The 18922-nt window shown below is 27.2% G+C and overlaps 1 protein-coding gene across 1 annotated transcript; it reads left to right on the top strand.

Moving 5' to 3' along the window:
- The first annotated feature begins 929 nt into the window (after nt 1-929).
- On the top strand, nt 930-18214 carry LOC111307144 (long-chain-alcohol oxidase FAO1-like). The gene is made up of 3 exons (XM_022905164.2): nt 930-1264; nt 2624-2896; nt 16286-18214. Exons 1-3 carry the CDS (start codon nt 1028-1030, stop codon nt 18026-18028), a joined length of 2253 nt encoding a protein of 750 aa, XP_022760899.2. The 5' UTR covers nt 930-1027; the 3' UTR covers nt 18029-18214.
- Nucleotides 18215-18922: the final 708 nt, after the last annotated feature.

Consider the following 18922-nt stretch of genomic DNA (forward strand, 5'->3'; position numbering starts at 1 on the left):
ATTATTAGAGGTTTTGGCTTTTATATATTTATGTAAGATTGTCATTAAAGATAGATAATAACTGCTAAATCAAAGTTGAGTTCTATCCATTATTGGTTCTTTAACAATGGGATTACTGATCTTCCTGAAAAATCTAAAGTTGAAACTGACCAAGAAAGGCTCATTGCTGACCAAAACGAGTGGACCCCTGGCTATCCCCCGGAGAATTGCAGAAAAAATGGGTAAAATTCTATCCAAACCCATTGAAGTAGGTAACAACTAACAAGCAAGTACAATAAATTGGGGTCATTACAATGAATTAGAATTAATTGCACAACTATCTAACAATGTGGATCCACATTTTCTGAGTAAGCATAATTGGCATATATTTCGGCAACAAATTAACAATAGTGTAATTTATCAATAAAATGTTGAATTGTTATTGTAGCTTAAAATAAGAAAAATAATTATAAATTTATTAAATATTACCTTTTAAAATATCATAAAATCAATTTTGGATTCATTGATTCATTCATTATGAATCCATGCATCTCAAGAATCGGATATGCATATATGTAGATTCCTCTGATCAGTAAAGCTCCTTGCGTTGCAGCTTTGCTGGCTACAAAAATGTTCCACAAGGGAAAAGGGTAACATTAAAATGACAAGTAATTTGGTGGTTATGGTGTCATTCGTTAGCAAACTTTTATGTATTTTATTATTTAATTTTGTTTTGAAAAACTTATTTTTTTTAATAATATTGATATAATATTAAAATATTAAAAATTATTTTGCTCCTATTGTGGTTTTTGAATGGGGCACGTAGGCTAAGTTTTAATGATTTGCGACAAGAAAAATGGGCCTTTTTTTTTGCATTATTTTTTTTATTTTTTTTATAGAACTGTAATTTTCATATTACGGTGCAGTTAATTAAACTCTCTCCTGGTATCGAACGCCCAGAGATAACCCACCTTGTTTCCACTTTCGCCTATATAAAGGGTTCCAGAAACTGAAGAAAATCATAGTGTTTCAGAGAGAGAGAGGAGAAATGGGAGGAAAGTGCCAGCAGCAACCTTTGTTAAATGGAGAAATAAGAGAGGGAGGAAAGCATAAATACAGTCATGGGTTTTCTTCAGCTGAGATAAAGACACTGGCTAGCGTAGCTGAAGCTGTGTTCCCTTCTTTGTCACCAAATTCTGATTTTGAAGGAAAGGAAAACCAGCCAAGCAAGGCCGTTCAAGCCTTCCTGGAAGCTTCAGCCTCTGAATCCCCAATTCCAGACGAGGTAAAAAAGAGTTTCAAAAACATTTTTTTCCTCGTTTTTCAGTGTTGCCACATGCACAGGCATGTTTATACACGTGTAAACACCTGGATAAACATGTGTCTAATTGTTCTTGTTCTGCTTGTGAGTCGGGTCTTCTCAGCAGATGATTAGTGTTGGGATATTCAATAATTTGGACTCAACCACAGCATTCAAACATTCTTATTTTTTAATTTTTTTTTTCATAAAAGAAGTTTTTACTCTGAATTATTAAAGTATTTATAAAACGGAGTAAAGTATACACTAAAATGTTCTTACGTCTGGTTTAACATCGTGGTTGAAAGTAATTTTTGTATTCAACAGTGTTTTTTATCCAATTTTAATGTTAAACATATAGTCTTTCATCTGATATTTTAGTTTTCATATCCAATTCAAAAATTTTCCAGAGATGGTTTTGGATGAAAAAAAATATGTTTGGGAGAGAAATAAAAATATTCATGATCGAATCAAGTTGAATTTTGATAAGACTCATATTTGATATTAATAATTTATATATTTATTTAGATTTGATCTGATTATAAATTTAAAGTCTCAAAATTTTTTTAAATTTGATTCAAATTAAAAATATAAGCCTTAAACACACCTATTAAATTTAATTTATATAATAAAAAATTAAAAATAATTAAATTAAATTTAATAAGATTATATTTAATTCATATATATAAAGTTAAAAATAAAAATTATATACATAAAAATTAAAATAAAAAATTATATATATTTTATTAAATTTAAATATATATAAATTAATTTTTATATAATTCATATATATATATATGTGAGTTCAAGTCCTTCCGAGCTTGTGCTTTAATAATTTGTTCAAAATTTGGTTTGAAATTTTAATAAAATTAAAAATTATGTTTAAACTTGTTTAACGAACTTTAATTTTTTGTTTAAATTCTCTCAAATTTAAATGGATCTTCGGTTTAAATGGATAGCTCGACAATGAATAAGTTTAGAGAGAAAAATTTTATATTATTTGTATATTTTTAATATTTTATTATTTTATAAATATATTTTTTAGATATTTTAATTATTTGCAGTACTTTTTTACATAATCATAAATTTTAAATGTATCTTTTTCAATTCAAAATTTTTTCCAATCTTAACAACAATATTAAATTAGAACTTAATAATTTGAGAAAATCAAGTTATTAGTATCCTAACAGTATCATAATCTCACATATTTAGCCTCTAATCTGTATAATTATTATAATTATGGTAACACCATCAGACTCAAAGGGGCAGATGAAGCAATTCCATTAGTTTTGTTGCAACTATATTTATAAAAAGCTGGAATGCGTTCTGATGTCAGACATATTTCAGGCTGCGGAGTTGCTGCTCAAAAGATCGTTCATTGAGTGTGCGATGTTGGTAAGAGTTGTACTACTTTTACTGTCCACAAGGGTGGGAACCCTTTTACTTTGTGGATCACTTTGTTTGGGTGATAAATGGCCGTACGTCAACTGCTTCTCTTGCTTGACATTGGAAAGCAGAGAAAAAGTTTTGCAAAGCTGGTTTAAGCATCGGCTATTTACTCCCATCAGGATTGCATTCATCTACTTGAAAGTCGCTTGCCTTTACGTTTTCTTCTCCCGGGTAATCAATGTCTCCTCCTTCACTTCTTTTATTATTATTATTATTATTTTTGAATTGTCTAATGATTCTTATCAAGAAAAGAAAAATGTGCTTCCTCTCTCATAAAATATTTGCATTTATTAAATTTTACAAAATAAAAAAAATGATTTTAATATATTAATATTAAAATTTAAATTTTTTTACAAAATTAAAGTTTCATAATTTTTAATATTAAAAAGTAAAAAGTCATAAAAATAATTTAAATATATAAAAATTAAGAGTTTTTTATGTTAAAAAAAAGGATATAATTTTGAGATATCCCAAAACGAAAATATAGACAAAAAAAAAAAAGGATAGATGGAGTAATTAAATTTTTTTATTTGGTAACTTGTAGTGCATTAAATACAATTTTTTAAAAAAATTGTAATTAAATAATATTTAATTAAATATAAAGTATTTTAATTTGATGAAAATAATGGATTAAATGTAAATAGTAATATTTTGCAAAATTATTAAATATATGGATAATATAGTTTTTTAATTCTACGAGCCAGGTTAATAATGATATAAATCTTTTAGAATATATTTAAAAAATTTTAATTTAAAAAAAACATATATCACAATGTTAACCCGTTTGTAAAATTAAAAAATTTCAGTATTAATATATCAAATAATTTTTTTATCTTTGAATTATATTAAATAAATATCTATACATAAGCACTCCATAAGGGAAAAACCTTTTTTTTTAGTTATAAATATAAATTTTAATTATAATCAAATATTAAATTTATATATAACAAAATCACTAAATAATCAAATAAATAAATTAATCAACAAATCAAAACATTACTGAAAACATTTCGGTTACAATTCTTTTTACTTTAATACTACATTTGTCCAATCATAATAAAAAGATATGTAAAAATTCATTACTAGATCCTATACCATTTTAAATTATAATTAATCAACTATAATATAATAATTATAAATAATATAATCTTAACATTACAAGATAATTTTAACCTAAAATTGAATCAAATCCACGTAAAATAAAAATTTAACTTAGAACTTCAAAAATTTAAAACCATAACTGAGAAACAGTACGTGAATGTAATTAATTCGTCATACTATGAATGTAACCTCTTTAATTCTATAATTACCTCAATCCTTGTCAATTTCAGAAATCTTTCATCTGATTTAGTTAATATTTTAGTCATAAATTATAACCTTTTTACCTACTATTATTGAAATATAATTAGTCAATTATAATTAAAAATTATATAAAATTTATCGAAATTTTTATTTACTCTCAATTTTATCCTTGTGTCTAATTGAAATTAAAACTTTGTAATTATTTTAGACCATATCTTCCATTTCATGATATATATTGGATAAATTTTTAGGAGAAATCTTTTATGTTATATCTTACAATTAATGTAACATATTATATAATGCCCATAGAAAGTAATAAACTAATATTTAGTTTATATTAATTTTACTTTTAATTTTAATAAGATTAATTTTATTAATCTTATTATATTCATTCCAGATTTTTTTAATAAGATTAATTTTTTAATAAAATTATATTCATTCCAGAAACATAGTATCTCATTACATTAGTTTAATAAGATTAATAAGATTCATTCCAGAAATCTTATTAATTTTAATAAGATTAATTTTAATAACATATTATATAATTTTTTATTATATTCATTCCAGATGTGATTTGTTAATAAAATATTAATTTTACTTTTAATTTTAATAAGATTAATTCAAATCATGATGTTTCAAGTATAAAAAGAAAATTATTTTGTTGGTGGTCGTGAAGGTTTTGTGTCAACAATTATCAAAATATAAAATAAAATGAGAAATTATAAAATTACAGAAAAAAAAAATTGATGGTTGAAACATCAATGTACTTAATTTCAATTTTCAAACCCATTTGTCAGAGAAATACAAGTGCAATTCCAAGCAAATATACGAGTAATTAATAATCCTTGAATGACAATTTGGAAATTGTTGTATGGTAAGATAAACTAATTAACGAAGCCTTAATTATAATTCCTTATATTATAGGGAAAAGGCAATTAATAGTACATTCCTTTGATTTGTTTTAAAAATGTATGGAACAAATAAGCTTTTGTATCTCCATCAGACTGTTACAATTATGAAAAAAAAAAAAAAACATTTGTTTTTTTTATACATTGGACAAAGTCTAAAGAAGAGAAGAAATTCAATTATTTAATTTTAGCTCTCTTTTAAGAAGTTAAACTGCTAAACCAAGCCTGGGTTGTAACAAAAAAAAAAAAAAAAACCTTCTTGATTTCAATATAATCTAGTCAAACATATTACTTTAAAGAAAAAAAAAAGTTTGAAAGGGATTTTAAATTAACACTTAATGGTTATTGTTATTTGGACTAAGATTGTTTTGGTAGAAAAAGAAAGTTACAGCTAAATTTAGTAATTTATGTATTTATGTTGTATCTGTGTTATGTTAAACAATTATAAAATGTAAAAATTATTTTATCATAATTCATATTGATATGTCAAACATAAAACATATATATATTTATCAAATTTATATTTAATTTTTATCAATTTTCAATTGTGTCATTTTTATATCTTTTTTGTATAAGAAAAATTGTGTTACTTTTATATTTTTTTCATATAATTTTCGAATCGTATTATCATATTATTTTTAAAATTGATAAGTGCTCTAATTATTTATCAATGTATTTGGGTATAATTTTATTTAAGTCGAACCTTGTACATTATTTTTTAAGTTCAAACTTAATTTAACCTAACCCAAATATTATTATATTAATAAATAATATTTTTATTTAATTTTATTTAAAAAATTAAAATATTAATATTAAAAGTCTTTTAATATTTTAATATTAAATATTGTTATAATTATAATCAATTAAGACTTTGAATATAATATTTTAAATTCAAAATTAATTTGATTCGACTTGAAATATTATTATATTAATAAAAATGTTTTATTTAATTTTAATTAAAAAATTAAGATATTAGCATTAAAAGTCTTTTGATATTTTAATTTTATATATTATTAAACATAAATGTTTTTAATATTTCAATAATAAATAATATTATATTATTATGTTAATAATAAATAATAACATATATAATAATGTTTTATTATTTTAATAATTAATGTTAAATAATATAATAATATTATTTTCTTAATATGGATATTTTAATACTTTCTTGTTATTTATTAGTTTAAAATGTATAGTTTTATGTTTATTCATTATGGTATTTATATGACAAATTTAATAATAAATATAAATAAATTTTTTTTGTTATGAATTAATAATAGATACTTTCAATATAAAATAGAAATATTTTAATAATAAATATTATTATTTTAATATTAATAAAAAAATATTTTAAGAATAATAATATTATTTTAAATATTTGAAAATATTAATATAAAAAATAATAAATAGTTTTATTTTAAGTATTGTCATAATGATTTTTCGTTCGAAGGACTCGATCTCTAGATTTGATGAAAATATACAGAGTTGTCATCAATTTTTTTTGTAAGATGTGATTAACCACCTAAAAATATCATCATTTAATAAAAATCTTAAAATTAATTAAGATTTATTAAAAGACTTTTAGGTCTGTAAAATCAGGGTAGAGTTTGTGAGTATAATTATGAGTGAGGAAGGTATTAGTACTCTCACATCGCTCGTTCGAAGAATGGTATTAATTAAACATGTATTATTTTTTAATTTTGACGATATGATCTTTTTTATATTTACATTTAATTTCCTAAAATTTATTTTTGAAAAATTTTTTGTTGTTGTGAAGTTAATATTATTATTATCTTCTTATTTTATAAATTCTTCAACACTTTGTTGTAATTTATAGAAAATCTTTATTTAGAAACTATTTCAAAAAAATTGACTGTTCACAAAATTTTCGAAATTTCATCATAGGAGATTTTATTTATTTATTAAAATTGATTTTAAAATTATCACGACTTTTTGACAAAATCTTAAAAATTTTAAATGAATTTTAAAATCATCTTAACTTTCTAACCAGATCCTAAATAAAACTATTTTTAATTGATGATAATTAGGAGATTTAATTAAATATTTAATTAATTTTTATTATGATTATTTGTCTTGTTTTTTTTATTATTTTTCTTTTATTATTTAAATAAATCTTTATTTAGTAAAAATAATTTTTGAATTATCTCAATTTTTTGGTGAAATAAAAAAATTTATATTTGTAATAATTAAGGGATTTATTTAAAAAAATATTTTTATTTTTATTTTTTATTAATATTTAAATAAATATTTTTTTAGTAAAAAATAATTTTTAGATTATCCTCACTTACTAGTAAAATCTAAAAATATTTTTTTTACTTGCATTAATTAAAGAAAATTACATTTTTAGAGTATTTATTCAAATAATCAATTATTATTATTTTTTATTATGTAAAAAAAATAATTTCTTAACTTATCCTACCAATTTAGCTAAATTCAGGAAATATTTTGCTTGTAAAAAAAGAAAAAACTCAATTAATTTTTTTTTATAATTATACTTTTTAAGATTTTATTCAATTTTATTTTAATAAACCTATCCTTTATTTTAATTTTATATTTTTACCATTATTTATTTATTTCTTCAAAAAAAATAATATCATAAAATAAATAAAACAAAAAATGAAAATAAAATCAAAAAAATAAAATGAAAAAGAAAAAGGAAAACTCATCACCAGGTTGGGTCAGGCGAGGGTCCACACGTGGATACTGGTGCGATTCGAGCACAGGTCAAACGAGTCATTCGCTAAAATGCTATCATTTTGAAATGCCTATAAAAGGCCAAAATCAATTTTTTCCTTTTAATCTCTCTGTTTTTACCTTAAGTCTCTCTTTCTAAAAACCTAAACTCCCTCGTTGGCTGCCATTATTTTTTAGTTTTCGATCGGTTACTATCATGTTGTCATCGAAAACTTGAAACGACACTAGCAAACATAACCCAAATTTTGGTTTGTTTCTCAGGTTTTATGGTCGAAAAATTCAAACAGCTATTGAAAAATTTATTTTTTCCAAATTTTGGTTAACTAAAAAAAATTCAAAAAAATCCCAAAAATTCCTAATATAATCCTTTTGATCCCTTCAACAACTTTCTCAAACTAGTTTTACCAAAAAAAAAAAAATCTATAAATGCCCAGATCAAGATTTTCAATTTTGCCTTTTTTTTTGTTTTCTATTGGTTCTTTTATTCATAGAAGATTGTGATTTTTTTTTTACAGCTTTGTGCTTGTGTGTGTTTCTTTTTTTTTTTTTTTCATGCAGAACATCGTTCCCTTTTAAAATTTTCTCCCCTTGTCCATGTTTTTTTCTAACAATTTGCTTTTCTTAGGTTTTCCCTATAGGTTTTTTTTTTTTTTTTGTTAGCGCTCAAGCTCAATTTGTAGGGCTTTTGATAGATACAAATCCTAAAAAGATCTAAGATTTTTGTTGAAATCTGCATGCCCAAAGTTAGGCCGTTTGTCAAGATTATTGGCGATTGACAGTGATTTTAGACCTAGATTGCTCGCTGGTGAATGACGCATGCTGGTGCATTTAATTCACTAGGACTTTTGGTGCAATTTGAATTCAGAGAAAAAATGACTAAATATGACTAGATATAGAGAAAAAAACAAAATAATAATAAAATTACATTTAGATTGAAAGGAGATCGAAAAAAATAGATATCTATAGTTATCCTTCTTTACCTTTTTTGAGAATCAGAAATAAGGCAAAGATAAAAAGTCAACAATTTTGTTCGAGCAAACAAATACAAAAAGCGAAACATTAAAGACAAAGCTTTTCTTATTTCTCCAAGCAGAGGCTAGGCAATTTTTTTTTTTGAAAATTTGAAAGGCACCTCTAAATAAAGGCTTAACAACTTTTGAAAATTTAAAAGCTCTTTTTAGCATATGCTTGACACTTTTGAAAATTTAAAAACTCCTCTGACTAGAGACTATAAAACTGTAAAATTAAAAGGCTCATTTGACTAAAGGTTATGAAACTTTAAATGGCTCATTTGACCAGAAGTTATGAAACTTTAAATAGCTCATTTGATTAGAGGCAATGAAACTTTAGAATTTAAAAGGCTCATCTAACCAAAGGCTATGAAACTTTAAATTAAAAATCTAAGATGAGTTATAAATTATGCCTTTTGGTCTTACAAATTATGCCTAATTTTGAAAGAGACATTTAACTAGAGGTTTTTAAAATTAAAAGCTCCTCTGATAAGAGGTTATGAAACTTTGAAAAGAACTTCTCTAATCTAAGGTTATGACACTTTAAAGAAAGCTTTTCTGACCAGAAGTAATAAAACTTTAAATTAAAAATCTGAAAGATAATGGTATTTGAAAGATCCTCTAAATAGAGGTCATGAAGTTTGAATGATTTCTCTAAACAAAGGGTTTACATCTTTTCTAATTTTAACTTTTCTTTTCATTGGTCTTGGATTGTCTTACTCGTATATTTATTGTGCCACATGTGTGCATGAATGACATTTTCATGCTTTTGTAATGTCATGCGATGAATGATGATCATGATGCAAATGAAATGCCCATTTTTTTTTTATTTTATGTCATTTTCTTTTAATCCCTTAAATTTCTAATTGTCTATTTCCCTTTTCTTTTTGAATCCTTGCATTCTAGCAGTTGAAAGATTTATTTCCACATTTCCTATATTTAATGTTTATCATTTTTATGACTCATAGGTGTCTTTTCTCATTGGCCTTTGTTTCTTATTGTTTTACTTATTATTTTAAATTTTTTTCAAAATAATGTGTATTTTATGATCATTTTCACTCACTCATCATATTTTGAATTTCATAACAATTATAATACATTGCACATTTTTTTTTTAAAGGAAAAATAAACAAAGATGTATTTTATTTTAATAAAAGAAAGAAGTATTTCATGTATCAGTCAAAAAGTTATAATAAGGAAAACAGGTAATTGCATATCAAATATTTAGATCATCATGAACTAATTCATTATGGATTCTTTCTTGAAAACTCTTGATTAATGCCTTTTAACTTTTCGAAAGTGCAGCAAATCAAGCTAGCCTAAAACCAATGAAATCTTCTGGCAAATATGGAGAATTGCCCCACTCCATTTAATGCTTTCTTGTCTAAGTCACCCTTTTTGGGTTTTCAATTCAAATACTTTTTTTATTCGTGTTGCCTTTTTTTTTTTAAAAGTATAGTACTTCTTTACTGCATCGGTGGATTTGACAAATTATCCCCATTCATTCATGCCAAAATCAGTGTACCACCAGAAAACATTTTTTTTTTACCATATATGGACCTTTCTATTTAGGAGTCTATTTTTTTCGAAGATCTTGTTGGTTAGGAAGAATCTACTTCAAAACTAATTCTTCTTCTTGAAATTGTTGAGGGTGAACTTTCTTTTCATGAGCTCGCATCATTTTTCTTTGAAACAGTTGGCTATGACAAAATGCAGCTAGTCTATTTTCTTCGTTGATATTCAATTATTCATAATGAGCACGAACCCATTGAGCTTCTTCCAACTTGACTTCTATGAAAATACGTAAGGAAGGAATATCAACTTCAATGGGTAACACTGCTTCCATCTTGTAAACCAATAAAAATGGTATAGCTCTTGTAGATGTGCGAATCGAAGTTCAATAAGCATGTAATGTAAATAGTAACTTTTCATGATAATCTTTATACATATCTGTCATCTTTTCAATAATTCTCTTTATATTCTCATTGGCTGTTTCAACTGCTCCATTCATTTTCGGATGATAAGGTATCAATTTATAGTATTGGTTTTGAATTGAACAAAAATCTCACTCATCATTTTATTTAAATTAAGAGTATTATCCGAAATAATTCTTTCTGAAAGCCCATATCAATATATGATCTCTTTTTTGATGAACTTACAAACCACCATTCTTGTCACATTAACGGATGAAGTAGCTTTTATCCACTTTGTGAAGTAGTCAATTACTACCAAAATGAATCAATGTCTATTTAAAGCTTTTGGTGTAATGGGCCTTATCACTTCCATTTTTCACATAGAGAAATGCCAAGATGTCAACATAATATGCAAGAATGTTAGAGGAACTTGCATCTTGTTTGTATAAATTTGACATTTGTGGTATTTTTTAGAATATTCGATGCAATCTTTTTCCATCGTAAATCAATAGTATCCTATTCTCATGATCTACTTAGTCATCATGTGGCCATTTACATGAGTTTCATAAACACTTTCGTGGATTTCTTTCAGTAACTTTTTTGCTTCAACAGTATTCACACATCTCAGTCGTATTTGATCTCAACTTCTTTTATATAAAATTTTCCCTTCAAGAAAGAAACCCATCGTCAATCTACTCAAAGTTTTCTTATCATTCTCTTATATGTGTTGTAGGTATTACTGAACTTGACATTTTGTAATATGTCAGAATACTATGGTTTCCAATTAACTTCTTATTCAACATTTGAACAGTGAGTTGATTTCTCTCACAAGCATAACTTGATGGGTTAGATTTCACCATTTTCATTTAGCTTGAACATTATCGTTAATGTGACTAAAGCATCAACTATCTAATTTTCTTCTTGGGGTAAAGGATGAAACCAAATATTTTTAAATTTTTTTTATCAATTCTTATATGTACTTTTGGTATAGAACTATTTTTGAATCTTTGGTTTCCCATTCTCTTCACAACTGGTATATGAGCAAGGTAAGGTCTTTATAAACTTTCAATGTATGGATATTCTTTTCAAGAGCAGCTTGAAGACCCATAACACATACTTCATATTTTGTCACATTATTGGTATAATAAAAACTTGATTTTACAGTGATTAAGTAGTAATATCTTTTTGGAGATACCAAAATTATTCCTATAACATGCCTTAAAGCATTTGATGTGCCATCAAAATACTTCTTCATTAGGCTCTTCTTCATTTATGTGCAATACAGACATTATGTCTTTATTCAAAAAATCGAATGTCATAAGCACATAATCTTTCTAACCGTATTCTCTAAGAAATTCAGTAATAGCACTTCCTTTGATTACCTTTTAGGATACGTACACAATATCATATTCAAAAAGTAGCATTTGCCATCTCGCTATTCTTTTCGTTAATAAAAGCTTTTTAAAAATATATTTGATTGGATCCAGTTTCGCAATGAGCCAAGTGGTATGATACAACATGTACTGTCTAAGTCGACGAGCTATCCAAGTTAGTGCACAATACTTCTTTTCGAAAGTTGAATACTTGGACTCATAGTTGGTGAACTTTTTTGTTAGGTAGTAGATGTCTTGTTCTTTCCTTCTTGTTTCATCATATAGCCCCAAAATGCATCCTATTGATTTTTCATACACCATTAAATATAAATAAAATGTCTTACAGGAACAAATGACATTAATATTAATAGGTTTGATAAATATTTTTTAACTTTTTCAAAAGCTATTTGACAATTTTTATCCCATTCTCCTAACTCGTGCTTTCGAAAAATCTTGAATATGGGGTCACATTTGACTATAAGTTAGGAAATGAAATGAGTGATATAATTCAACCTCTTTAGAAATTCCCTTACTTCTTTTTGCATACGTGGAGGTGATGGCTCTTGGATGGCACGGATCTTATCTAGATCTATCTAAATTCCTTTTTTAATGTTGAAAAAAAATGGCTGTAATGATGGACATGATAAGAAAAATTACCAAAGGAAAATGGGTAGTTAAAGAAGTGACTGTTGAAAAAGAGCCTTAAGCCCAAGAAAACACCAATGGCAAAGAAAATCCATTATATCCACCATGGCTTACTCCACTCTATGCTTAAACTTTTCATCAAATGCATCCATAAATAACACAGCTTGAAAGGCAATCACATGCTCAATTTAATTTACCTTTTTTCATGGTTCAATCATAGAGTTAAGGACACATTGGTCTAAACATTGGGGCAAGTCATGTTGATCCTATTATGGTCCCAGAGTTAGATGATCCAAGAGAATAGGAAAAACTGAAGCACCACACGTCCGAGTAATATGAGAATATAAAGGCGTAGCAAAAATTAGATCTATTGGAAGAAAGACTGTGAGCTGTTATAGATGTGAATATTTTTGACACAATTGATGTGAGTGAATTCAATTTGGTTTTAGATCTGGTAATTCCACTAAAGTTTAAGATACTAGAATTTAAAAAATATGATGAAACCAAATGCCTCATGGCACATATCAATATACTTTGTCAAAAAATGACCAAGCATACAAATAATGACAAGCTGCTTATCTATTTTTTTAGGATAGTATTACCAGATTAGTTGCTATATGGTATATTTAATTAGATAGGAGTCATATTCATTCATTAAAAGATCTAACCAAAAAATTTATTACTCAATACAAGCATGTCCCAGATATGGCCTTAAATAGATTATCTTTGCAAAACATGGAAAAAAAAAGGGCTAATGAAAACTTTAAAGATTATGCCCAAAGATGGTGAGATGTTGCTGCCTAAGTTTAGCCCCTTCTCATTGAAAAAAATAACTATTATGTTTATCAATTCCCTTCGAGCCTTGTACTATGATAGGCTCATTGATCATGCCATGAAAAACTTTGCTGATATAGTAATTACGGGTGAGATAATAAAAATTGCTATTAAGAATAGAAAGATTGAAGGGGATGATGTCTCTAGATCAAAGAAAAGATGATCACCTAAGAAGAAATAAATAAAAGTGCAAGCTGTCACCACTAAAAAATAAAAACCAAAATCGTCTATTCCGTACCATTACATCCCACATATCAACCTTTCCATCCAACCATTTTCAACATTTTTCTAATCCTATACCATTATCAACCAGTGCAAACCTAGATACCTACATTCCAAACCAATTTTCATCCCCGAGCACCTTTATTGCGACTTTTTCCCCAATCAAGCACCATAGATTTAATCGAAGGAAACTTTGAAATAATCGAGAGCAACAACGATTTGATCTAATTCCTATGAGTTACACAAAACTGTTCCTTTAGTTATTCCAAAAACAATTGGTGGCCTGACTACTCATAGAGCCTTTAAAACCTTTATATCCAAAGTGGTATGATCTTGAAACTTACTATGACTACCATTATAGGGTTCAGGGCCATTATCTAGAAAATTATATAGCGTTCAAATGTAAGGTACAAAACCTGATTAATAACGAGATTTTGAATTTCACAATAAAGGTCGGACCAAATGTGGAAGCCAATTCGTTGTGCAATCATGATGGGAGATCAGTAAATGCTTTAAGTATAAAAAAAACTTGAAACATCAAAAGAAAAGTAAGCGAGGTTAGAACCTCTATGGATCAAATATCGTAAAATTTAATTATAATATTTTAGATTGTATCAAATTAAATTCAAATTTAATTAATCATATTTAAAATTTAGTCTAATATATTGATAAATTAGTTTAACTCATGTCATGTACGAAATTTTTTATTTGATCTTTTTATAATTTTAAATTTTTATTTATATTAATTTTCAAGTTTAAATTAGGATAAAATTTATATATTTTGAAAGACTTTAATAAATGTAAATTTTTAAATTTTTAAAATTTGAATAATTAATTAGATTAAAATATTTAGAATTATCTTACATGTCAATAATGTAGATTGTCCACCTAAATGTTAACATAAACAAATCTTATTAAGTTTTTATGTATTGTAATATAATATTATATATGATATGATATAATATTTTTTTAAATTATCTTTTTTAATATAAGATTATTTTTAAGTTTTTGGCCTTATTTTCATTAATCAACAAACTTTTTTTTGTGATTAAACAATTTTTTGTTAAATAAACATAAAAAATTCACAAATCATTTTTTAAAAAATCAATTTTTATTAAATAAAAGAAATTTAAGAAATTTAATGTTTTATTATTTTCAAAAAATTCTAATCTTATTATTTTTTATACTTAATCTTATCATTTAAACAATGATATCATACATAAGGGTATAAATAACATATTAGTACTTGTATGTTACTTAGGTTCGATTCGAATAAAATTCGAATTCGACTCGATTATTATCGAGTCGAGCTTGAACTCAAAAAATTTAACTTATCAATCGAGTTGAGTTCGAGTATTCTTATATATAATTCAAGTAATTTACGAGTTTAATTGAATTTTTATATTTTAATATATATCAAATTCGAGCTGAAACTTGAATACAAATAATTACATTTTTATCGAATATAATAATCAAGTTTAATCGCAGGAGCTTGGTAGTTTAATTTCTATTTCAATTCAAATTTAAATTAAAAAATAAAATTCGATCAAATTTCAATCGAATTTTAAATCTTAAATTTTGAATCAAGTTTAAATTTAAACTTATTATTGTATTAATTCAAATTCAAATTTTAAATCTTAAATTTTGAGTCAAATTTAAACTTAAATTTACTTTTATATTAACTTAAATTCGATCGCTCATATCTCTAACTATATATTAAGTAAATGGGCTAAATACTCTGATAAGATCTCTTGTTATGTCAGTCTCAGCTGGCATTTATGGTAGTGAGAAACAATAAAATATTTAGTTAAGGGCATATGTGACATAACGACTAATTGTTTGGCCAGTCAAACAGAAAACCTGAAAAAGGAGAGGCTAAATCAAAATTAAAATACACATAGAGGACGTAAATGAAAAATCGTGAAAATCATTATCCTCATCATTATTAACTTTTTGGGACTTAAAATCTCATTTACCACCACTCCCCCACTCCCAGTTTTCGCTCCCCCCTCTCGCTCTCTCTCTCTCTCCCATCAGCTGCTTGTTTCTCGTTCTCTCTCTTCCGGAATCGAAGCACATAAATGAATCAGAATTAAATAAGCTTGATTCGAGTCCGACACCCGTAGTCGGTGGCGAGAGAAAGGTTTTTTTTTTTTTTTTTTTTTTTTTCCGTTTCCAGAACGAAAAAAATCTAAAGCCAAAAACCAAAAAAAAAAAAAATATATATATATATATATATCTTATTATTATAATATTTAGTTTAAAAGTGGATAAGACAAAAGGAGTATTTACAAAAAATTTTTATATTGATATAATATTTTAATATTAAATATTATTATTAAAATATAATTATTCCTAAATATTAATAATTTTAATAATAAATAATTTTAATATATTTTAATAATACATAATTTGTAATATTTTAATAATAATTAATATTATTTAAAAAAAACAAATTTTTTAAAAAATAATCAAACAACAAAAAAATATTTTTCATTATCTCATCTAAACATCAAAAAATTTTTACTTTTTTAAAAAATACCAACATTTTTCAGAAAATATTTTACAAAAGTCAATTTCTACTAAAAAAACTGAAATCTAAATGTACTTCTCATATTAACAATTTTATCCTCAGGTGGGTGAAAATGGTGATAACCCGGCTTGGGAAGCTATTGGGTATAATGTAGACAATGTCGAGAATCTGTCTCAAGTAACGAAGGAGAGGCCTCTCAAAAAAGGAATGATTGAGACAATGCATGAAAAAGACTTAACTCTCCCTCAATCCCTATCACAGAAAGGGCTCCAAGTTATAGAAGATACCAAAAAAAAAGCCTACAAAATCAAATGCGATGCAGTAATAGTCGGATCTGGATGTGGTGGTGGTGTTGCAGCCGCAATGCTGGCCAGTTCTGGCCTTAAGGTCGTTGTTGTAGAGAAGGGTCGCTATTTTAGTTCGACAGATTATTCCCCCTTCGAAGGGCCCTCGATGGCTGAACTATATGAATCAGGGGGAATCCTTCCAAGTATTGATGCGCAGATGCTGCTTCTTGCAGGATCGACAGTCGGTGGTGGCTCAGCTGTCAACTGGTCTGCATGCATCAAAACACCAAAATCCATACTAAAAGAATGGGCTGAGGACTGCCAAATCCCTCTTTTTGGGAGCCCTGAATATCTTTCAGCCATGGACACTGTTTGCAAGAGAATTGGTGTCACAGAAGATTGTAAAGAGGAGGGGTTTCAGAATCAAGTACTTCGTAAAGGATGCGAAAATATTGGTCTTGAAGTTGAGAAAGTGCCACGGAATTCCTCAGAGAGCCATTACTGTGGATCTTGTGGTTTTGGTTGCAGAAGAGGAGACAAGAAAGGGACTGACCGTACATGGCTAGTTGATGCTGTTAACAATGATGCAGTGATTTTAACAGAATGCAAGGCCGAGAGATTCATATTAGAAAAAACCAACATAGGCAGTACAAGGAAAATGAAGTGCTTGGGTGTAATTGCAAAAACTTCAAACCAAAATATCACAAAGAAACTGCATATTGAAGCCAAAGTAACAATATCAGCATGTGGGGCACTTTTGACACCCCTTATAATGCATTCTAGTGGGTTGAATAATCGAAATATTGGTCGAAATCTTCATCTCCACCCAGTCCTAATGGCCTGGGGTCACTTTCCTGACTCCGATTCAGAGTTCAAGGGGAAAGCCCATGAGGGTGGAATAATCACATCAGTACATAAGGTGGTAGCAACAGACAACAAAGTGCAAGCCATCATTGAAACCCCTTCAGTGGGGCCAGCACAATATGCTGCTTTATGCCCTTGGGAGTCTGGTCTCGACATGAAAAGAAGGATGCTAAAATTTTCCAGAACTGCCCATATGATAACAATAATAAGGGATCAGGGATCTGGAAAAGTTCACACAGGGGGACGGGTAACCTATAAGTTTGACGCATTGGACAGACAAAACATTCTAGCCGGGTTGAGACAGTCGTTGAGGATTTTAGTAGCAGCTGGGGCAGTTGAGGTGGGCACTCATCGTAGTGATGGACAGAGAATCAGATGTAAAGGGATAAGCAACGAGGAGTTAGAAGAGTTTTTAGACTCAGTTTCTTCAGTAGGAGGCCCGATGTTCCCTGGAGAAAACTGGGTCCTCCACTCTAGTGCTCACCAGATGGGCAGCTGTAGGATGGGGATCACTGAAAAGGAAGGTGCAGTTGATGAGAATGGTGAGAGCTGGGAAGCTGAAGGCTTGTTTGTTTGCGATGCAAGTGTTCTGCCAAGTGCTATTGGTGTAAATCCCATGATCACTGTTCAGTCTACTGCTTATTGTCTCTCAAAGAGAATAGCAGAGTCTTTAAAACCAAAAACAGCCTTCTGAATTATATTAATCCCTCATCAACAACCTGAAAATTGATGCCTTTTTATATATTTGTATGTGCGCATTGTAATGAAGAATAAGAAACAGAAATGATGGAAAAGTGTGTAAAAAAATTGCTGATATATAGCATAACAACAGAAAAGGTTGACATTAATTATACAATTTATTTATCTAAAGTTTATAACCAATTTTTATAGTATCCAGAAATAGGCAAGGAAAAGCATTTTAGAGATGGAGGAAATATATAGCTCAGATGCATAGAACATAGAACATCAATGCCAAGTTGCATCAGGCGATAACTTTCACTATAGTTTAGGTGCAAAGTGCAAATTCAGCATTTTTCTGCTGTGGTAATTCCAGCTTTCAGGATGCTGAAGACCTTTAAATACATTCAGCATAAAAAATAAGGCTAAAGAACTTAAAGCCATGAAGGCAAATGAACCCAAAAGTCAAAAGTTAAATTGTAACCAACAATTCCATTAAACAAGATCCTCTAAATCTCTGAAAATAATCGTAACATATAATTCTTGAACATATGAAAGTTTCTACCTTTTCAATTCAATGCAATTCATGTAATTCACTTGTGAAAAAATATATAGAATTTACTTGAATTATATAGTTTTTAATTATATAGTTTTTAAGGGGCAGAAAAAATAAAAAAAATTCCGAACAATTTCTTTTGCAGGAAAATGAACAGAGAAGAACAAAGCGGGTTCACAAAGGTTAAATTTCAGCGAGTCCGAACTCAGAAGTAGTCATTTTTACCCGATTTTGCATATGGGTTCCAACTCTAATCGGCCCATTTGGCGTCAGCTGAGCAGAGCTGACAGCAAGGGAGAAATTGCTGTACAATACCCTGATTTTTACATCAAAGATTGTTGCATATTTTTGTTT

The sequence above is a fragment of the Durio zibethinus genome, chromosome 22 (assembly GCF_047325235.1).
Source record: "Durio zibethinus cultivar Kanyao isolate XHJ-2024 chromosome 22, ASM4732523v1, whole genome shotgun sequence".
Classification (NCBI taxonomy): Eukaryota; Viridiplantae; Streptophyta; class Magnoliopsida; order Malvales; family Malvaceae; genus Durio; species Durio zibethinus.